General features: G+C 43.2%; 1 protein-coding gene across 1 annotated transcript in view; it reads right to left on the bottom strand.

The window, feature by feature from the left end:
* LOC141799081 (ephrin type-B receptor 2-like) overlaps positions 1-21063 on the bottom strand; it is a 61074-nt gene extending 40011 nt beyond the window's left edge. Inside the window, exon 1 of the mRNA XM_074681161.1 lies at positions 20623-21063. Coding sequence (XP_074537262.1) covers positions 20623-20710 — 88 coding nt within the window. The 5' untranslated portion in view covers positions 20711-21063. The remainder of the gene's footprint in view (positions 1-20622) is intronic.
* Between the last annotated feature and the right edge of the window lie 2247 nt (positions 21064-23310).

Below are 23310 nucleotides of genomic sequence, written 5' to 3' on the forward strand. Positions count from 1 at the left end.
CTGAGCGCCTGCCTCCAGCATCCCCCAGGTAATACACAGAGCCTCTGTGCTCATAAGGCACTCTCCTCTGAGCTCTGGTGACAGGCTGCTGCTGGGACCTGCTATCAGACACTTTTAAAGGTTATCAGAAAAGAATCAGTTACTTCAGTTTGACAGTCGAGCTCTTTCTTTCCATCGTGTTTCACTTTTTAAGCATCCTGAAAATCAGACGCCTGAGGCTGCGTGATCCCCTGTGTTTCTGAAAGGGTTGGGGGGCTCAGCTGCCGTCAGCTCTATCACATCAAATCCCAGAAATCCCGGGGTTTGCCCATCTCAGCTCCAGGTCCTCTGAAGTTGATGTAGCTGAAAAACATGAATGCTTCAGAGGGAGGGATTACTCCACTCACAGCAGCTTTCGAGGATGTCAGAGTGTGATCTCTGACACACTGCCCAGGGAACTTGTTCCAACTATCTGTGTCAATCCCCCGGAGTCGTCTTCATGATTCACACTCCAAAAAATTCACCATTTTTGATGAACTGTTCCTTTCCCCTCAGGTTCCTGCTCTGATTGAAATGAGACGTTACAGCTTCTGCCTGCTCGAGGAATACTGAGCCCTGCCTTCAGGAAACCTGTGAGCGCTGGGTCAGCCTCATGTGGGCCAGGGAGAGGGGCATCTCATGGCCTGGACCTGCAGGGCTGCAGGCAGACAAGGGTTCTCCACTTTGTGCTTCATGAAAACAATCAGCAGGCTTTGAGGGGTAAACCAGAGGTAATGAAACCGTTAAAGTTGTTTTTTTCAAGCATGGACAGGAAGTGGTTAGACCAGGGGTCTTCAACCTGCGGCTCTGGAGCCTCATGTGGCTCTTTGACTCCTTTGCAGTGGCTCCTTGTAGCTTTAAAGAATTTTATTGATAGAGAATTTTTTTTGTAATTTTTCTTACAAATGTATTAATAAAGGACACAGACACTAAAAATAATCACAGTTTAACATTTTGTTGTACTACATATGTATAACCTCTTGCAATAAAGCTTTTACAATTTTTAGATTTTTTGATGTGATTTTTTGAATTTCATTTTATTTTTTACATTTTTTCAAATTAAAAAAAAGGGAGATTATGCAATTTTTTGATTTTTTTTTATTTGAATCCCATTTTTTAAACTTATTTTGCATTTTTAGATTTAATTTTTTTTTTACAATTTTTTAGAATTTTTTTTACAACTTTTTTGAAAGTCAAGCAAAATTTTGAAAGTTAAGCAAAATTTAGGTTCAGCATTTTTTTTTTTTAAATTTCAACATTTTTGCATGTATTTTTGTACATTCTCTAACAATTTTTCAAATGTTTAGATAATTATGTACTAGATTTTTCTTTGTCTAGAATTTAATACACTGTTTTTATCCTTATTGTGAAGATGAAGTATATTTTGCGGCTCTCAAATGTTTATCATCTTGGTGAGCTTTGGGAAAATGGCTCTTTTGAAAGTAAAGGTTGCAGACCCCTGGGTTAGACCTTGGGAAAGGATTCTAACGATGCAGTCCAGCTTCACTGAGTGCAGCAGGACTGGATCTGATTATGATGTTCATGCCCCGTCAAGCTTCAGTCTGGATAAACTCGTCCTGATGTGCACAGAGCTGTCTGAAGCTGTTCCTTCTGTCTCTGTTGTAAACAAACAGCCTGGAGCTCATCCCCACACTGCGTGACACACACTCCATCCCCTGACTCTCTGGGGTCTCTGACTCTGGATGTCTGCTACTACTCACAGTAATTCAACTTTAATCAAACCGGTGACAGAGCACATTCTGTTCCTTCATTCTGCTTCTCTCCTTAGTAAAGCTGGACATTGAGGAGGACGCTTCTCTTGCAGGAGGATGATGCATGAGCGCTGAAAGTGAATCTGACCCTGTTTGGAGTGCATCACCGGCAGCAGCAGCAGCAGCAGCAGCTTTTCTCCTGTTCATGATCACTTATTTAAATCAAAGTGGGAAACACTCTTTTTTTAAGACTGACAGAGCACGTGCCAAAGCCAGTCATATGTGCAGGGGGCGTCGCATAGAGCAGAAGTACATAGAAAGCATAATTCCACCTTCACCTGGTAGAAATGACTGATCAAAGGTTTGCATGGATATTAATCTGAATGATCAAATGAAATCCAGCTGGATCCATCTGTCCCTGCTGAGGGGTTTACATGATACAGCTTTATTCTGTGGTGCATGGAAAGATGTCAGAGGGAAGTCGTGTTAATCAAACAGTTTTTGTCCTGCAGCTCATTTTTTGAAATGTGACAGCTGCAGTATGGAACCCCAAAAGATTAATAGTTAAATAAATAAAAACATCATTTTGAAATAAATACCATTTTGATAAATAAGTAGTTAGGGTTAGGGTAAGTAACTGACAAATATGTACTTTGGTTTTGTTTCTTCATAATTATTATTATTATATTATATTTTATTCTTTTATAAATGGCTGAGGGGTGTGTATGAGCACAAACAGGGTTGTGATGGAGTGTGGTTTAAAGAGGAGCTGAAACTCTCCTTCCTTACATTTAAGAGGCTGTTAGAACTACCTAACTGAAGTGGATCACAGCGCAACCTTTTAACCCCAGTCCCTCGCACACTGTGATGAGGACCTGACTCTTAAAAAGCTTGAACAAACCCTCGGCCATCTGATTAAGACACAACGACTCTTCCACTGAGCCCAACCACCCCAGTGTTTTAGCCTTTAGCTCATTTTTTAGCCTTAAGCTCATGTTTAAGCCTTTAGCTCATGTTTAAGCCTTCAGCATGTGTTTTAGCCTTTAGCTAATTTTAAATCCTTTGGGACCTGTTTTTACCTTAAGCCTGAGTTTTGGCTTTAGCTCATATTTCAGCCTTTGGCACCTATTTCAGCCTTTAGCTCATGTTTTGGCCTTTAGCTTGTGTTTCAGCCTTTAGCCTGTGTGTAAGACTTTAGCCTTTGTTTTAGCTTTTAACCTTGTTTCAGCCTTTAGCCTGCATGTGAGCCTTAAGCTAATGTTTTAGCCTCTGGCACTTGGTCTACCTTCAGTCTGTGTTTCAGCCTTTAGCCTGTGTGTTAGACTTTAGCTCATGTTTTAACCTTTGGCACATGCTTAAGCCTTTAGCTTGTGTTTCAGCCTTTAGCATGTGTTTAGCCTTTTGCCTTTGTTTTAGCCTTTAACTTAAGTTTTAGTCTTTAGCTCATGTTTTAGCCTTTAGCTTGTGTTTAAGGCTTAAGCTCCTGTTTTAGCCTCTGGCACTTGGTCTGCCTTCAGTCTGTGTTTTAGCCTTTAGCTCAAGTTTTGGCCTTTGGCACCTGTTTTAGCTTTTAGCCTGTGTTTTATACCTTTGCTTATGCTTTAGCTTTTGGCCCCTGTTTAAGCCTTTAACAAGTGTTTTAGCCTCTGGCATGTTTTAGCCTTTAGCTCATGTTTTATGTTCAAGCTCCTGTTTTAGCGTTTGGCACTTGTTTCAGCCTTTAGCCTGTGTTTTAGCCTTTCACTCATGTTTTAGCTTTTGGCACCTGTTTTAGTCTATAGTCTTTGTTTTAGTATTTAGCTTCTGTTTTAGCCTTTAGCCCATGCTCTGTCTCCTGTTTAGCTTTCTTCTGCTCTTCTGTCCTTTTTCTGTCTGAACGTCAGGCTCCAGTATCCACCATCACTACAAAAGTAATCACAGAAATCATTTCATCAATCAAAAAATCAACAAATCAATCAACACAGATCTCTCTTCTCTCTAATAAACTTTATCAGTCGGCGTGATGTTGTTTTTGAGACGTTGACGTGATGTAAATCAATCTGGTCCTGTTTAGCTGTTTAAGGCAGCCTCTACAGCTCTTCACAGTGAATTCTTCCAGCAGTAATATCCTTGTCTGTAAATATTGAATGTAAAGTAGCCTCGTCGTCCTCCTCTGAGGTCTGGTTTGTTTAAAAATATCAGACTGTTTTTATCCTCCCCTGACAGAGCAGATGGAAGAGGGCTCGGTGAGGAAGGTATAGCAGTGATAGGAGTGATGAGAGCTCACTGCTCCCTCCTCCCTACATTAGAACAGATACATAGCGTCTGTGCCTGGGGCTGCCTGCTGGCCTGGATGCAATCAACTGCTCCACAGATTGAAGCTGCATACATCACATTCACAGACAAGCACGGCAGAGGAGTTAATACACAGAAGAGAAAGGAGGCAACCTGAGACTCTCCATGCAGTCATGAAGTTCTCCGCTCGGCCTATCACCTAAAAAAAACTTTTCTCAATCTGTCCAAAACTACCTCCTGTGGTTGCCGTCCCAACATGAGTCTGAAGTTCAGCCAGCTCTTCTCCTGCAGTGACCATGTGTAAGGAGTTCACTCTCACACACTGAGCTGTTGGATTCTCAGTTCATTCAGTCAGTGACTGGTCTCTGCAGTGACTGTTTCTCTTTTACAAAACTCACTTCCAATCCAGGTCACTGGGACTGAGGGCGTCATTAATACAGCGTGGATTGATTACACCAATTCACCCACCAACCAATCCATGGATCCATGGATCAATCACTGTGAGTTTGTGGCTCCAGAGTCTGGCCGGGTGCACTGGGGGCTAGCACCGATTCGCGTGGGTGGTGGGTGGTGGGTGGTGGCCTGGGCCGGGTCCATCCTCCTGGGTACCTAGCCAAGCGCTCCCTCCTCAGGGGTGGGTGGCCCTTGGGCACGGGGGACCCAGGGTCCTACCCCCTGCACTTGATGCTTCTAGCTGGGCCTGTGGGCCTGAGTCCCTTGCCTCCTTGGGGCCCTCACTCTGTAGTGTCAGGGGCCTGCCTCTAGCCTTCCCGGGCACCCTCTCCTTGCCTCCTCCTAGGTTGGCGTGCTGCTGTCTCCGTGGTGGTCTGTCTGGGCTCTGTGCTCTGTTGAAGCTGCTAGATGCCCAGGGATGAGGGCCATCTCAGTGCGTGTTTGGCCTCTGGGAGCAGCGGGGCCACATCTGCATGATCACACCTTGGCATGATCACCTGACCTAAATCAAACCCAATATTCTGTGCTGTCACCTCCACCCCTATATGTGTAGGTGAGTATATGCTTCTGTGTATATTTTTATATACGTTTTTTTCTACAATGGTCGTTGATGTGTTCACTGTTACTCATGATTTCTCCAGTTCATCTTTCCACAGGTGCTTCTTGTGATTATGATGTCAAAGACCTCAGGATACTGTCTCTTTTCAGGCTCAGCAGCTGGTTTTTGTTTCTCCTGTCTGTAGTCATTTGTGGTTGCTCTCTACTGTTGTTTTGTTGTCTCTCTCTCCCCCTCTGTCTAGTCTCTTCTCTACACTATTTCCCTTTAGCACTGTTTCTTTCCTGATATCACCTTGTTCTGGTTAAGCAGTAGTCTTCAAACTTGGCAATATACGGGAGGGAAACTATATATATATATATATATATATATATATATATATATATATATATATATATGTATGTATGTATACAAATATCAAAAACACTAATAAAGAGTATAAGTTTAAAACTCAAAGGGAGCTTTATACACTACAATACGGCAGCCAGACCATCATTCTGTTGTCGTGATGCTGAACAGGACAAGGTAGAAAAAAAAAAAAATTACTGAGCAGAACCTGAATGCATCATAATACAATTCAATGCAGCCTTTGAGTGGGTGCATACTGGAGCACTGTCCGACAATATGGGTGAAACACACAGTTACTGCAGTAACTGCAGCATATGAAATAGTAGTAATTAGGAACTGGCGACTTTTTTTTTTTTTAATTGAACTGACGACTTGTCCAGAGTGTAGCGCGACCAGATGACAGCTAACGTGGGCTCCAGCCTGCACCCCTTTAAAGGTAAGCTAATGTTGCAGACATTAAACGAATGAACAAGTAGGCAGTGTTTCAGTCGCCATCAGTAGTGTTACTCTCACCATTCTTAGGAAAAAAGCTTTTCATGTCCTGGGCCCCTGCTCTGCTGCTTCTACTCATGGACTCCTTTTCAAGTCTTTTTTTAGTGTCCACACTTGTGTTTTTTGGGGGCCATCCTAGCCCTGCTGGAGTTTGCTCGTGCTCACTAACTTTCGCTGAGGAAGAACAAATCTTGGTGTGGACCAAACCATTTTTTAAGAAGAGGCAAAGGGGGTTACTGAAATTATTAAGATTAGGAAATTGTATGCCTTGTGGCTTTGTTTTAATTTGGATTCATTCATATGAATATATAATATTACAGTGTATGTATGATAATTTTGTCATAGAAGCTACTGGGGGCTGTGTGTGGGCCCTTATAATTGTCATCACCTTTACCCCCTATACGACTGCGCTGGCTGCGAATGAGGGCTGTCTCTGTGTTGGGATAGGAGAGGGGCTCACACACGCTGACCATTGAGGAGATCAATACATGCCTCACGTCAGACTCCAAACTCCAGAAAAGTTGCAAGACTTGTCGTCTTTAAACCTCACTAGAGAGGGTCTGAAAAATCGTTCTAAATGTAGTGATAAAGTTTCTAACTTGACAGTCACGTTTTTATCCTCAGCTCACACTGAATCCAAAGTGCTCCCAGACAGCAGAACAACACAACACTACAGGTACACCCTCTAACTCATGTAAACAACACACATGCCTCCCCACAAGTGTTCCACTGAATCCTTGGCCTCACGTTGCACATGTGTATGATCCGAGCTACAAACTCACTTCAAACTGAGCTGTAAATCTAAAAAAAAAAAAGAAAAACACGAACAAGAATTGTTCGAAGCAGAAGCGCCCCCAACCGAGTGAGCGAAACCGAACAGTTCAGGGTTTTTTCACAAACCGTTCCATCCTTAACCTTTGACCTTTGACCTTGTGGTGTTATATCGAGTAAAAAGTTGTCTTAAACAAGGAAAAGTAGAGTTAAAAAGAAGATCTGATAATTGTTCATTTCCAAAACAAACACACATCTTGTTCAGAGTCACGTCTTTACCACAGTGTGTGGTGGATCATCCTCACAGCCTCTCTAAGGTGAAACAAATGTGACGAAGAGCTACACAACCACACAGAAACTGCACGTTGCTGATTTATCTTCTTTCTCTCTGAGACCACCAAAACTGACTGAGACAGCCGAGACTTGTAAAAAATGTCTTCTGGAGGTTTAGTGGAAAAACCATCTTTTGTTTTCTATTTTCTTCTTCCCTGAAAATAAAGCAGTAACTCCAATATTTCTCCCATCACTGTGTCTGATTGCTGGCTAACAGCTGCTGCTAACAGTAGCTGCTAACAGTAGCTGCTGATGGAGCAGATGTCACATGGACTAAATCACTGAGATCTCCTGAGGAAAGACAACATGCTCCAGTGGATTAATGCTAAACTCAAAGTTATGCTTGGCTGCCTTCACAGTCTAAGTGTCTTGTTGGGGAGGATGCACTCAAGCACTGGAGCCTTTTACCTTTGGGGGATGTAATGTCTGCCAGAAGGACGTGGTGTGACTCAAGTTAGCTAGTTTGTGATTCTTCTGTGTGGTTTCATAAACTCATTCAACAAATGTGCAGCAGGAGGAAATCTGACTCTGAAAATGAAGACTTTATCACCTGAGAACGAATACCTGCTCTGCAGAAAGATAACCAGGCGGCTGTTACTGAGGCTCACCACTTTAAATTCACTCAACACACCACCAAACTAAAGCATCTCCAGCTTTTAGCTTCTCTGACAGCGTCACTGTGATCGCTGGGATCACTACAAAACCACTGCACAGACAGGCGAGCACCATCCTCATAGGGGAAGGATTTAATTAGAAGTAATTGAAGCAAAGAGAGCAGACAACCCTGCAAATATTGATAACAGCTGTCACATTTTGAAATAAATGTTCCAATAGGTTGCAATGTGCCTTAAAAAGGCAAGGCAGCAGTTAAGTTTAGCAGTCATCCTTCCATCAAGCACTATCATAAAGATGGTCCTCTTGTGATAGATTTATGCACTGGTAGCTCCACAGAGTATTCAGACAGAGGGGGCTGCCACGGTAGACGTAGCTTATGTGAGCCAGTGCTTCTGAGAAACAATAGATGAACAACTACTGAATCACAAGAAACAGCTGTGAAAAAAGTGTTAAACGACAGCTTCCATTTTTATAAATTTAACTTAAGAATCAAATGAACGCTGACAAGTACGAAAGTCTGCTGATGTCACGTCTGCTCCCACAGCTCCCACCTCTCTTCCCTGATTGGGTCGGTTAGAATTTAGCTGAGTGAAATTGTTGGTCATTGGAGCCTGACAAGATGGACCTGCAGGAGTTCAGAAACTGAATCAGGCAGGTCTGTCTGCTCTGCAAGGTTATGCTGGAGCAGGAACGAGCCAGACAGGACCCGAGTGGATCCTGCTCGAGTTGACACATTGACTTGAATAGAAACCTGATCTGATCTGATCTCCACTCATAATGGACTGGAGCCGGACTGGAGCCGGACCGGAGACACACCTGGTTTGTTTTGACCTTTAGGCAGGCTGTCCAGCTGCAGGGAGCTGGTGGAAAAGTGTAGGCTTGTCCGTCACTGGCTTAGGCTCGGGTGAGGGAGCAGGACGTGTGTGACACACATCGTGTGACTCAGAATGACTCGTCTTGTCTTTACAACAAACCCTAACCTCTATCACCTTCCTTGCTAATGATCCTCTGTCTGACCATGTTGTCTTTACTGGCCTCTGAAGAGGCCTCTGAAGAGGCCAGTAAAGACGTAAAATGTTTGAATGTTCCTGTGCTTGGCTTTCTGTCCTGCTCAATCTGCTAACTGTGCTAACTGATACATCGAGCTCTGGCACCCTAAGAGCTCCGACCTAACAGGTCTGAGATAGCTGACTAGAACTAATACTCAGCAGCTCCTATGCTGGGACAGAGAGGAGACGGACCAAACTGGATCTGAATCTAGCTGGAACCAGTCAGATGTGTTGAGGGTAAGGTACTTGCTAACCAGTGCAAAAAACAATAACAGCAGAGTTTCACAGACCTAACAAGCTGAAGCACAGACCATGAGAAGCTCAGTCAGTCAGTGTTGTGTGTGTGATGTGTACTATCCTCACTGATTCACTTTGGCCACGATAACTGACAGTGAGACAGCGCAGGCCGAAGGGGTCTGACCGACCCAGAAGCTAGCATGACTGGGGACAGGAGTGAGTGTAAAGTTAAGAAGAAGCTGTGGTGAACACAATCTAAGCTGCACAAACACAACGAGCTGTCCGACCCTCAAATCATTCCCAGCTGCTCTGGAGTCCAAGTGATGACCCACAGACTCAATGTTGCTACAGAGGTTGAGGACTTCTGTTAAGACAGACACTGAAATCCAAAATGAGAGCGTAATCCTGTAGACTGGCCACATTTTCTGGACTCTCTGCTCTCTCAGTCTGCCTCTCTGTCAGGCTAACACACTTTCTGTTACCAGCTCAAATTCCCCTCCTCTGTGCAGCCACCAAAGGCCAGTGGAGATCTGGGTCAGGAGCTGTTTTAGTGCTCCATGTTTTGTCACTGTGTTCCCAGAGGCTAAAGAGCACTGTGCTGATTCCAACGCTGAATATTGATTGACTTAGATAACCCACAAACACAGAGAAATGTCAGCGAAGGGCGCCAGGCCAGCCTGGCTTCTCTCCAGGAATGATCAAAGAGAGATGCCATTAAGGGAGGAAGACAGCTGCTGGGTGAAATACGCTCATCTCACTGCTTAAAAGTAAAAAAAACATGTTTGGTGTGATGGACCACAGAGCCAGTGATACCAGGTGAAACCCAGATCCTGTTTACACAATGTTTCATTGAAAACGCTAAACAGCAGCAAGCAAAAAAAATCTGTGTTTACACGGAAATGCTGAGGGGCTAAAAAAAAAAACGCTGCAGTAATCATGCCAGGCTTGTAGTTGGCGCTATAACTGTCTTGTCCCAAAGTGGCTTTTGGTAGACCTCCACTGAAGTGGAGTTGTGCTGTTCATCTGGTGTGTTGATAAATACTAAGAGCAGAAGTGGAGCAACAGATGCTCATTTTGTTGAAAGACAGTCAGCAGATCCAGCAGATTGAGCAGCACAAGCTGAACACAGTAGACCACAACGATTGTAGTTCCAGTACTGTTGTACTGTTGTATGGGCTTGCGAGAAGCTGAGCATGATGTAAGCATTTCCACTGAAAACGCCAGCTCATTGTTTACACTGCAATGGTGTTGGCAGCGTTTTAGAAAAGTTCCACTCAGGCCATTTTCAAAAGTTTTTCAGGTTGTCTAAGGGCGCAGTCAAACTAGCCATCCAAACTGTGCCATGCTTAAGCACAATTGCCCCCCCCCAGTGCTAATCCCCAGCTGGAGAGTAAGGCCAGCGGTCACAATACCCCTATATAAACCAGACTTTAGCAGGTATCACACACGCGCACAGCCCGCCTCCCGTATTGTGAAGCATCTGTTTACATGAAGCACGATCTCATCAGAGTCAGCACAATGAGACACAGAGAGCACTGCTACAACTTGAGAGACTCTTTGACTTATGGTAACTCATTTTGGCCCCACCCAGCCACCACCGCTTTGTTTAAATCACACGTTTAGATCACACGCGCTGTCCGCGTACTTGTGCTCCTGCATGGAGTAAACCGTGCCGAAGCCCACCTCTCTGAAGCCTGCCAAAGCAGAGAAGTGAAACATGCACAAGCACAGCACGGTTGGGGTCACACTGGCCATTTGAAACGTGCTTTTCAGTTGCCGCCCCCTCTCTCTGGAACTCACTCCCTCAAAACATCCGCAACTCCACTGACCTCACCATCTTCAAATCCAGTTTAAAAACACACCTCTTCCGCACTGCTTTCAACCAGTAATCCACAGTCCCTCCTCAACGCTCTATGTTTTTACCTTTGCACTGTAACCTTCCGTTTTTATCTGTTTTCTGTTGTTCACCTGTCTTTTATCTGCACTTTTAACTTTTTATGTAAAGCGACTTTGAGTTTTGTTGAAAAGCGCTCTATAAATAAAATTTATTATTATTATTATTATTATTATTTAGGGCTAAAGCGTGCTGAAGCATGGCACAGTTTGCTAGTGTGACCACATCCTAAAACACCACTTCCATGTAAACGTGAGGCAGAAATACAACAAAACTTTTGTGTTTCACCCTGAAACCGTTGCCGTGTAAACGGCCACCAGACTGTCACATACTACCACCTTCAGCTCACTGTGGAACCAAAGATTGATCCATTATCAGGATGTTTGTAGACTCAGCCTGCAGCTCTACAATAATACAACACAGAGATGCAACAAAGGAAGAGCAGCCTAATGTGATAACCTGGAGAACTGAGACTGTCATCACAACAGGCTCCACAATAAAACCCTGATACATTATTCAGCCTGTAATATCGCTCCAGGAGGATTTCCCCTCAGCTCCATGTTCTCCATCTCATCACACCACCTCCCGTCGAGAGGGAAATAATTATCAGTCAGCTGCAGCTCTGTTTCTCTGCCCCACGACACAGTGTGAAGTGCAGTATCAGCACCGACTGGTAAAAGACAATTACGCACGGCACACCTCCAGCTGAGAGGCGGCAAGGAGGCGTGATGAGGACGGCTCCCATAGCATGTGCGGCCCTCTGCTGAGAAGCAGCCCCAGCAGGTAAAAATAGACGCTGTGTGTGAATGAATGGAGGGGAAAGCCTGGCAGAGAGAGGCCGGGATGACGGGATGAGCTGTGACGTGACTGGAGCTGTTGTCTCAGAGAGGAGTTATATGAAAGAGCAAAGAAGAAGAAAGAAGAGGGGTCGTGTTCTTCACTCTAACGCTGAAGATACTAGCAGTTAGCATTAACATAGAGGATTTAGGAGTTTCCCATGAGCTTTCTTTATTCCTGAAGTCTGAACAGCATCATAATACACTGAAATCTGTTGATAATGAAGAAATACTTCACCATAGGCCACACAAATCCCTCTCTTCATGCACAGCTGTGTACCCTCCCCACCTCTTGTTCCTGACTGAACTGCTTAAAACTTTTGAACCATACAGATCAGAAGTCTGTTTGTTAGAGCAGTCTAAAGATGTATCTATATTTCATTATCAATCTGCACGTCACTGCTGTTCAGACAACATGACTTACTCTGTGAACATGGCTGCTCCTCCATCCAAAACTTTGCCAGTTTGAAAATTCTTTTATGTGAGGAAATCAGGACATTTATTTAAAACATTTATATTCAACATTTAGATAAAATCTTCAACATTTAAATATAACATTTGACAAATATATTTCACAAATATTTCTCTAAATCTGCATAAAAAGTGATGTTTAAAGCTAAATGTGGAGAAATAATGTTATTTGTTGTGTGTGCAACTTTACAGTTAGCACCCCATAGTCAAAAAACTGGCACGGACCGTACCAACCCGCTGGAACAGCATACTGTATATGATGCGCTCTCCCATCAAACAAAAGCAAGCCATTGAAGTTTATGGGACAGAAAACAAGCTCCCCGACAGCCTTAGTGTGAACCAGCCCAGCATCAGCCGCCTGAACAGAATGTTTGCTGAAATTGCAGAGGGCTGTGCATCATCATCATCGTCATGGAGGATCAGGAAAGGTGCTCCCATGAACACTGCTGCAGTACAGCCGGAGACAGACCTTGCAGAACACTTACTTTAACGTGAAGCCAATCCACACAAGTAGTAGGAGGAAAGATTTTCCTCTCTGGCCAAGTTAGCAAGAAAATACCTCTCACTACCATGCAGCAGTTTAGACAATGAACGGAGACGGTTTTCATAGCCTATTTTTACCACTGCACCAGGTCTCCGGTTTAAACTGGTAATTTGTTGAAATACACTTAAAAAATAAAACACACACACACACACACACACACACACACACACACACACACACACACACACACATAAATGTACATTACACACTTACCCAGGCAGAAGAAAAAGTGTCATGATCGACGACTTGTCATTCGAATACATTCTCAACAGTTTGGTTACTTTTCACTGTGTTTGTGTTAATGGTTTACCTGACCTCAAATGACTGAATTAACAAAAGTATCAATATTTTGGTTTGAGAATAGATTTTAGAGCACAGAGAGCTGGCATCGAACCCACATTTGAAACCTTTCTATCCATGATACATCACATCAGGTGCACCAGGCTTTTTGCAGAGACGGTGAAAATCATCAGCAGCACCAGCTTTAAGAGCCAAACTTGAAATAAATCTAAGTGATGAGATGTCAGTTAACAGGAGGGCTGTGCTACAGGCCTGTTCTCTCTCTGACCAGCTGCAGAGCATGAGCCTGGAGCAGCAGACAGCAGCTCTATCAGATAGAGTCTGTTTCTTGCACTCGGCTCAGTCAAAATGGTAAAGACTTTGGCCGGGATGAATTTTCAGACCAAGGACATGAGCTGGGCCGCACATTTTTAGCATCAAAGTTAAGCTGCTGTGGCCTTCTCCTGAGCTTTGCAAGTCTGCCTCATTGTATTTATTGTAGAACAGTCAGACTGTGAATTTTATCGTCTGTCTCACGAGATCCTTCTGGAAACTTAGTCTGAAACATGCCATGCTTTTCAGCGTGGTGTCTTCAGACATTGTAATCTTTCAGCACTGCTACACTCGTTTCAGAGCAAACTAATTGGTTTGGTTTTTGGAGTTGGTGGTAAAATAAATAAATGAATAAATACTTTACAGTCCACACGGGATTAAACTGATGATTTTCCGCGCTAGTGTAGGACTGCTGATGTGAACTTTTTGAATGCACCCGCTTAATGACACAATGCATTGTGGGTTAGTTGCTAGGTTACGATAGGTGTTGTAGCCAATATTTGTTATAATGTTGAAATTTTTGTAAGAGCTTGTCAGTGTTGGTAAAAAATGTTTCTGACCCACATCCCAATCACTTGGCAGCTGCTTTGAGGCTGGATGTGGCCCGTGGCCACTGATTGAATAGCCCCGTCTTAAAGTATCTTATACAAAGACATTTTCTGGACTCTTTAGGTGAATGTGGCTCAGATCAGGTCTAGAAGAACAATTCCACTAAGAAATAAGACAAAAACACCTGCTTAGAGTTAAAGAGCAGGAACTTGTGCAGCCAATGCGAATATCCTGAGCTGATACACAGCTGGACTGGAGCTGGCCTTCCTCCCCTGTGACGTCTTTATTAAAGGCAGGGGCGTAACTACAATTAGGCAAACACAGGCAGTTGCCTGGGGCCCCAAGATTCCCAGGGGCCCCCAAAGCATCTCTTAAAAACTGATTTATGAAGTTCTCTTCAATTGAAAGCATTTCTTTTTTCTAAATCTTACTTCACATGCTTCAAAATACATCAAAAGGCTTAATCTTTAATGATGGTTTTAGGTGCTCCCCCTCCCTTCTTATTCAATGGGCTATTCCATGTTACAACATGTCTTTTCCCCATTTTTTTCTTATTTTCAACCAAGTGGGAAATAAAAACAATGTTGCTCTGAGATCTGAGATAAACATATAAGACTTTTAGGATTTTAAGGACTTTATCTAGCCCAGGAAACAGGATCATTTTCTCTAAATCAAACTTTTTGAGTTGGTGATAAACATTTTTGTACAAAATCTCTTTTTTGGAAACATAACTCACTGGACAGGGGGTCAAATAAAAATACATTCACTTTAAAATAATAGTACCAAAAAGTATGGTAACTGTAAATATCACCTCTTTCAGTAGATTTTTTTTCCAGTTTTATGTTGTGCTTGATATTTACATATTTTTTCTTTACTAAATTATTTTTTTCAATATTTACCTATTGTAATGTTTTTCACTTCATACTTTCTTGTTTGTTACTGTTACTCTGTAAATTCCCCACTGTGGGACAAATAAGCTGTCAATTGACCATAAAAGATTTCAAATCCAGGACAAAGTGAACAAAATTATAGATTCACTTTTTTCTAAATCAAACTAAAGAACAGAACTTGAGGAAATGCATTTAGTTGTGTTAAGTTAGCATGTACAAGATTAGCACTGTCTCATGCCTTGATTCTGGGAAAGAGACAATGGACCCAGGGAAGGCCAGTCAAGCTCTGAGGAAGATGACTTACAAGGACATGGAGGGCCCCATTGACTGGGTTTGCCTTGGGCCCCCAAACGACTAAATACGCCCCTGATTGAAGGTGAAGCTGAACAGGGGCGTGAATATCTCACTTTGGAACTGGAAGATGAAACAGAGCTCAGGAAGGGGTCAGAGTCTGACACCTACAGCCAACCAAAAACATAATCCAATCTGGCCTGAGTCCTCACACTTCTTTATCTCTGTTTATCTTATCAAAAAGAGCACAAATGAAACACAGCATGATGCTGATCCACCCTGGGTCAGCTCAGTGAACATGGAGGGAGGAGGATCCTGGAGAAGGGACTGTTTCTGCAGTCAGACGGGGTCTTTGGTGTCCCCTGTCAGATGGGGCCTCTGTGTCCTGTGCTTTATGAGTGTTCATGTGTTTTCTGAGGGTCGGTTCGAGGAGGATTGTAACACCATCAGGATTTCCACTCCCTGTTTAATCCAGCAGCAAGGATCTCATCTCATCCACACAGCACAGCATCAGAGAGGTCAGACGCTGGTGTTGGTGATCTGTCTCACAGCCTCAGGTCAGGTGGGTGCAGGCTGGTCCTCGTCTTCCACATCAAACCACTAAACTGGTACTTTTCTTCATGATGGAAAGATAAGACTGAAGAATGGCCCATGACCCATCTCTGCAGCCAGACCCAGAGCTCAAGCAGGAAACCAGCATACAGGCTGAGGCGCAGCTAGGATGAACAGTTAGAGGCGCTTTTAACCACACCAACACTGAGAGCATTTCTGGCAATGACGCTCATGTGCAGCGAAGGACTGAGAAATGTTCCCACCCTCCAGCGTCATAGTCAGCCAAGCAGACGTCCTGTGACGGAGGCAGGAACACAATCAGGCTCCAAGCTGCAGCGGGGGGCTGCAAACAGCTTCAGACCAGAGCCTGATTAAAGCAGTCAGGACTATAAACAGCTGTGTGCGATGGATCTTTCTCTCACACACATTGGTTTCAAAGTCTCTGAAAATGTCTAATGTGTCAGAGTAAGGAGAGAAGAAGAGTTCAGGTTGGTTTATGTACTCCTTATCGTCTCCCTCTCTGACACACACACACACATGTTCATTGATCTGAAACAGGGTTAATGTATGTCACTGACAGAGCAACCCATGAACAGAACATCTAACAATAAAGCTCTGATGGATTTTTTCCACGCTGCTCCACATCAAGTAATGTGCAACAATTTACAATTCAAAACATACAACACAATTCACAAAACATCAATCTATAGTGAAACTCAGCCAGCTGCATTCATGGCCCAGTCTACCCCAGTCTACGACTGAAACCAGAGAAGAAATGCAGCATAATCACAGCATGAGTCCAGGCTGGAAATAAGAGCCACCAAACATGTGTCACGCTGCAAATGCCTCAAAACGCTGTTTCATTAAGAAGTCTCTTTGAAAGGCCAAAAAAAGGCTGATGTCAGGCACATAGTGTTTGAGTAGAAGAAAGATTATTCCTGTCCAGTTTAAAGGGAATTACACATGACTCACAAACAAAGAGACGTTCTTTAGGAGGATACCTTCACGCAGCATCATTCAGCTGAACATGAGGAGCAGTCTGCCAAGGAGCAGGGGGTTGAGCAGACACAAAGAGCTGCACAGCTAAAGAAAAAGCTTTCAACACAACAACATGTATTCCAGAGAGACAGAAAGGAGGCAACTCAAAGAACAGGTGCAGACTTAGTGGTCTTCAAGCCATACTGAGGGTTTCAAACTACCACCCACCTCAGAGCAGATGAGGCCCAGCTGTCTGAGGTAGGGATGGGTACCTTTCACATTTGAAACAATACGTTACCGATGCCCGGTACCTGGAAATCGATACTGGTACGCAACGGTACCATTTTTAGGTACTTTTGTGTGTCAATGTGGTAAAAAATATCAATTTATTTAATAATAAAATATCAGTTTGTTTAATTCAACATATTTATTCTTCAATATATAAACTTGCAATGCTGTGTTCATGTCCAGTGTGGAAAATCACCTACCCGTCCATTCCTTCAAAGTCACAAGGATGCATATAGGTACCTAAACATGGTACCTTTTGACTTTACATGAATCGGTACCCGGTACTTTTGTCAGAATTCAGTTGGTACCTTCAAAAGTACCTGATTCGGTACCCATTCCTAGTCTGAGGAGCAGCTATCAGGTGTCCGGCAGCATTCAGCAAGAAAGACAGTTCTAACTGTAAAACAATTTGTGTGGAGGAGAACAGCTGTTCAACAGTTAAACCTTTTTCTTTTCATTTTTCAGCCCTCGGGTAGAGTTTCAGACCTGAGGCAAAGAGTGAAATACTATAAGGTAATAAATCCTGAGAGTAACTGTTGAGCAGCAAACTGGCAGGGCAAAGATAACAGCACCAGTAAGAGCTACACATCTGAATAACAACTGCACATTGCTGAACATGGTGGAGCTTCTTCTTTCAGGGACACAGACGTCAACCTTTTTCCTCCCAAGCAGAGTGCATCCTACATCCTGGGGCCTGGTGTAGTCCAGATTCCTCAGCCCTCTTTGTGTCTTTTTAGATCCAGCTGCTCACACAGCCACTGCTGTGAAGTAAAACACACTGAACCTGCTAGAAGGAGACCTGGCTTTAAAGGTTTGTTTCAGATGAAGCCAGAGCTCCCTATCCACTTCTCTCTGATAGACTGTGCTGATCAAGAGATGGTAACAAAGAAAGAGCTTTTAGAATTAATCAGTGACTCAGAGGGGATGTATTTATATATACAGGTGGTGTGTAAAATAATGTAGATTATGTTGGTTGATGTGCACCCTTTAAAATTTGCTAATCATTGGTGTTGTTACACTGAAATAAACTGATTCATTGGGTGAAAAAATGTTGCAACGCCCCTTTACCTTTGAGTCCCAAAAAGGCTTTTAGGTAATGCATTGTGCTTACAGTTAGAAGGATTTAGAATAATCCCCCTAATATTCCAGTCTAATCCTGAGACTGACCCAAAAGCACAGGGACACCAGCCCTGCTGTGTGCTACTGAAAATATCCACCACCACCTCCACCACCATCTTCATCATCAGCATCATCAGTGTCATCATTATCATCATTATCATCATCCACAGCCTCGTTATTATCATCACCATCAATCAATTATTCAGTCTTTATTTGTATAGCACCAAATCATAACAAACGTTATCGCAGGGCACTTTCCAAAAACATTCACAGGTCTAGACCCATTAATGTTAATACAGTTTAATTAACAGAAGCACAACATCAAGACCAGATAAGGAGTCTGATCTCATCTTAATCCACCATGAGTACAGAGCTCTGCAGCATATTGCAAGTTGCAATGGCAAGGAAAAGCTTCCCTTTAACAGGCAGAAACCTCATCAATAATCATCATTATCATCACCATCATCATCATCATCATCATCATCATCGTCATCACCATCATCATCACAATCGCACCACTGCCATCTTCATCATCATCCTTATTTTCATCATCATTATCACCATTATCATCACAAACAACATCGTCATCCCCATCATCACCATCATCATCATCATCATCACAATCGCACCACTGCCATCTTCATCATCATAATCACCATCATCATCATCAATATTGTCATCCCCATCATTAGCATCATCATCTTCATCATCATCACCATCATCATCACTTTACCACCATTGTCATCTCCATACTGTAGGGTATGGTTGCTGTGCTGTCAGGAAACGCTCTGAGCCATCAAGACTCCTGGTCTTTGAGCATCAGTCTAAACATTCAGGAGAATAAGCTGAAGCTGGAGAGAATCAGAGCATCCTGCTCATCTGTAAGACAGCAACATGCTCAGACACATTTAAACTGCAGAAGCTCCAGCATGTCTGCCCAGACTTCAGACCCTGGCTCAGGACCCGTGTTTGAACATCCTTAAACAGAAAAGAAGAGCTTTAACTCAGTGTTGATGGACTCAGGCCTTATACCTCATGCCCCAAAAATAATGATGTATGTAAATCCTGCTGTATCTCTATAGTCGGCACACAGGCACAAAACACTTGAAGACTTCTGTGTTTTCACAATCTATAAAGTAGAGTCAGATTTTCTCCCTGACTTTTTCCTGCTGGCAGCAGCCAATGACACTCAGTGCTGAACAGAAAGTTGGAACAGGATGGAGGCTGAAGGAGAAAAGCTTTGTGAAGATGTCTGCACACAGCGTGCTTTTGATGTCACGCCCTGCCTCCCAACACCCGTCTCCTCCTCTAATCTCTGACAGGGCAGACGTCACGCTGTGGGGGACATGTGTGAACAAGCAACTTTTGGTCATTTCAGAGCAACCTCCTGAGGTTCCTCTGTTAAAGGCCAAAACAGCATGGCTCCTGTTTGTCCCAGTGCTATCTCACTGAGCAGTCTCTTTGGTTTCATTTTCTGCTCATAGTTGATCAAACACTGCACGTCTGTGTGATGTATCTCTGCAGCAAAACCTTGACATACCAAAGTAAAAGTTAACCAATGACCAGAAAACACTCGGAAACAGAAACAAAATGAAAGGTGCCTGCACCAAACCCTGGTATATACAGTAAGTTGGGGGTCAGACAGTGTGCTGGAAGTTTGCATGTTTTTTGGCTTACCGTTCTACATCTCACTGATCTCTTAAAATAAATGTGTGAAGTATTTCTCAACAAATAAAAAATGCTGTGTTTTTTGCAAATAAAGCCATCACTTGCCTGCTGAGCATTTTAAACACTATATTTTAACATAAGTCCGGTTTTTATCAAGGCAGTTAGCCAATCAAAGGTCAGGACTTAGAAGCAGCTGCTAAAAGGGTTTCATTGGCTTTCAAGGGGGGCCAACCACCTCTGGCCACCCTTTGGACAGGCTTCTAGACATGTCTAAACTCAAATTTCATATTGCCAATAGTTTCATTAAAAAAAACAACAAGAAAGTGTTTTCTCTACATGGAACTCATCCAGACATGCTCCTACTCTGAGAGCCAACAGTGGGGATGAAGATACAGATGCTGGGTTCTGCTGAGCTGCAGCATCAGTCTGCACCGGCTGACCCTCAGCAGGTCACTGAGGCTGACAGGAAGCCTCCAAAGCCTCTGGTGATTTTCTTTTTTAAGACACTGCACAACAACAACAACTTGTATGAGCAGCTGAGTGAATGCAAAGTGTAGAAGGATAACTTCAGAAAAATTCTGATAAATATCCAGAATGCTGAGTGCCATTTTGCCTGCACAGTCCTCCTGGAACATCAGTCTGAAATGCAGGCTTTGGAAGCAGCTTTTTACTGTCTGCATCCTCAGTAAAGTGCACCTCTTGTATATGAGGCCATGCACACATGTTGCAGAGGCTCAGTTTGCATCCTGATCACCAGCAGTATCCCTGCGTTACGCACAGGTCTAATAAAAATGATGGAAAGTGCCAATAACAGCGCGTCAGTCTCTCCAGATCAAAAAAAACACAGACAGGGTCTCAAACTGGTTCCTGTAGCCTGCTAACATGTCTGCAGCCTCTCACAGCACAGCGGGCTTCAGCTGAGCTACATGGAAACACTTTTTCAGTGTTCCCTCTCCGTGCCTCAGACCCGGACTCTGACTGTGTCTGCATTAATGATGGAGCTGAGCTGTCTGCGCGCCGCTCCGTCTGCACTCATCCATCCACTCACACCGAGAGTTCAGCTGTGGCTTACCTTCCACAGCCCACACCGCCGGCACCATCCACAGCACCATCCACGGCAGGTGAAAGATCTCCATGATCACAGCGTCTCCCGGCTTCATCACGTAGCCTTCCAGCAGCAGCAGGCCATTGACTGTGCACTCATTCAGAACTGCAGAGCATCATCCTCCTCATCCTCCTCATCACTAGCAGCAACAGCAGCACAGAGGGGATAAAGCCGAGAAGCTGCTGCTCAGGCCAGTTTGGGCGAAACCAAGAGGAAGGGGGCGGAAAAACAGCGGAAAACCAACCGACATCCCGCTGCAAGCAGGGACAGATCCTGATCCTGATCCTGGTCCTGATCCTGACGAGAGGATGAGAGAATTAATGTGAGGAGAAGTTAAAGAGCTGTGCTCAGTTCAGAGGGTTTCTGCTCCTGACTTATCCTTGTCCACTGTTTTATACTCTGACACCGTTTCATGGTGACATGCGCGCTCCCAGCGCTAGAGGCAGTGTCACTACACTGTTATCACGAGATTTCATTAGAATTTAAAATAAAACAATAAAATCCAAATATCAACTTCCAATTTGAAGCATCGGTCACGTGATGAGCACACTGGGAAAATATTACTGTTTTGTTTCATACCTGCAGAAAAAAAGTTTACTTTGAATATTTTCATCATGTACTCTAAAGAAGAAAAATTCAAATTTTCTTGTTTATAAATTCATCAATAAATTTTAAACATTCACAATACGTTTCCTTTTAGTCTATTAAAACACTTTATTATATCTAATAGACATCTCAGGTGTATTTTTATTATTTTTTTGAATCAGTGCACATACTTTTCCAGTGCTCCTCCCATGGTCTGCTGTTATTTGTTTTTTTCTTTATCTGTTGTTGATTGTGGAGTGGGGAGTCTTAGAGAGAAAGCAGCGGAAACAAAGTGTCTCAGACAGAGGCTGAAAGAAGGGTTAACAAAACAGCAGAGAGGGTGACATAGAGATTATTATGAGCTGTAAATCATGTTAAGATACTGCAGAAACTGGATACTGGCACCTTTTTAAATCAGTTTACAGCTGCACTATGGACCGCACAGTTGCACTTTCCTACCTTCAAATGTAAATATCCCAGTATGCTGTAAATATTCCTGATGCACATTTTATCACAGCCCTTTTTTTACACCTACATCTTTTTTATTTATCTTTTTTTTTTTTATTGTGTCATGTTTATATGTCATGTTTGTGTCTACCTCTTGTGCTAGAGAAAACAACTGCCAGAGTCAAATTCCTTGTATGTGTTGCATACTTGGCAATAAAACACGATTCTGATTCTGATTCTGATTCTGAAACACCAGAGGGACAGAATAAAGACTATAAGAAGCACCATACACTGCAAAGTGTAATTTGTTGACTTTACTTGAAAAACTTGGGAAACCGATTGCCTCAAAATTTCCAAGTGAAGAAGATCATTAATCTGAAGTTGTTAAAGCTGAAAAGAACTGTGCTCAGACGATTCATGTCATGTCATGTCGAGTGTAGTTAAAATGAATCATTTGTGAGGTTGACTGTAAGGTGCACTGTAAAAAAATATATCTTGCTGTTTTTGTAAAAAGACAGCCACTGTGGTTTCCAGAGAAATACCATAAAAAATGTGGTAACAATGTTAACAGCTTTACAGAAGAGCCTGTCAATTTTAGTTTAAAACCTTTGTTATTTACATACAAATTACATTTTAAACCATCAAAAGCAACAGCTATTTTTGCTGATTTAGCATGACCACAATGCTATTTCCACGATTACAGTTAGACTGACATGCATCCTATTTGTTCATCCTCGTTGCTAGGTGCTGCCCAAGTAGCTGCCTGTTGCAGCTGCCTCCTGCAGCAGCTCTCTCTTCTTTGTCTGTTTCTTGCAATTTTTTCGTCTCTTTTTCCTCATCTTTGTATTTGGAGTGGATCATTACTTTGTATGATTCATTGTTGGTCATGGACACCAAACTTTTTGTGGCTTCAGTGATATTTTTACTACTTTTCTCCTGTGTTTGTCTGGAGATCCTACATGTAACCATGGCTGCATTGTTTACATGTGAAATTAGCTGTTAGCAGCCTGTAGCAAGTCAATGCTAACTCGTGTAAGGCTTGATGATTTCCCTCAAGGTGAAGAGGAGGAGGTGGTGAGGACGACGTGCTGGTTCTCAGGTGTGAGCTGGAAGGTGACGACGTGGACCTGTCCTTCCATCCATCGTTGTTGGGAACGTGGGATCTGTCTCTGGTGGGATGGACGAGCTAGCCGTGCTTGCCCAGCGGCAGAGGGGCTGCCAGAGGGCAGAGTGGCATCGTGCTGTTCACGGACGTGGCTGACGGAGCTGACATCGGACGCCGGTGCTACATTGGAGGAGCTTCACCTGCTGTGAGCAGACAGGATCCAGGAGACAGAGACTGAACAGACTGCTGGGGAGGCTCAGTCCTGGACCCTGTGGAGGTGGAGACTGGCTGGACTGCACAATGATGGACAAACTGTCATCATCTATTTTCTTGTGGACCTTTTTGCACTTTCTATACACTTTCTTACTTTTGTTTTCTTAAATGCTGCTGTGACTCCTGAATTTCCCCTCAGGGATAAATAAAGTATTTCTATTCTATTCTATTTATTTATTTATTTATTTATTGGTTATTAAAGAGGGCACAGCACATATTAATGAACATTTTTTTTACAAATGTAA

The sequence above is a fragment of the Halichoeres trimaculatus genome, unplaced genomic scaffold (genome assembly GCF_033239565.1).
Source record: "Halichoeres trimaculatus isolate MK-OKI-2021-1 unplaced genomic scaffold, fHalTri1.1 fHalTri1_scaffold_11, whole genome shotgun sequence".
In the NCBI taxonomy this organism is placed as follows: domain Eukaryota; kingdom Metazoa; phylum Chordata; class Actinopteri; order Labriformes; family Labridae; genus Halichoeres; species Halichoeres trimaculatus.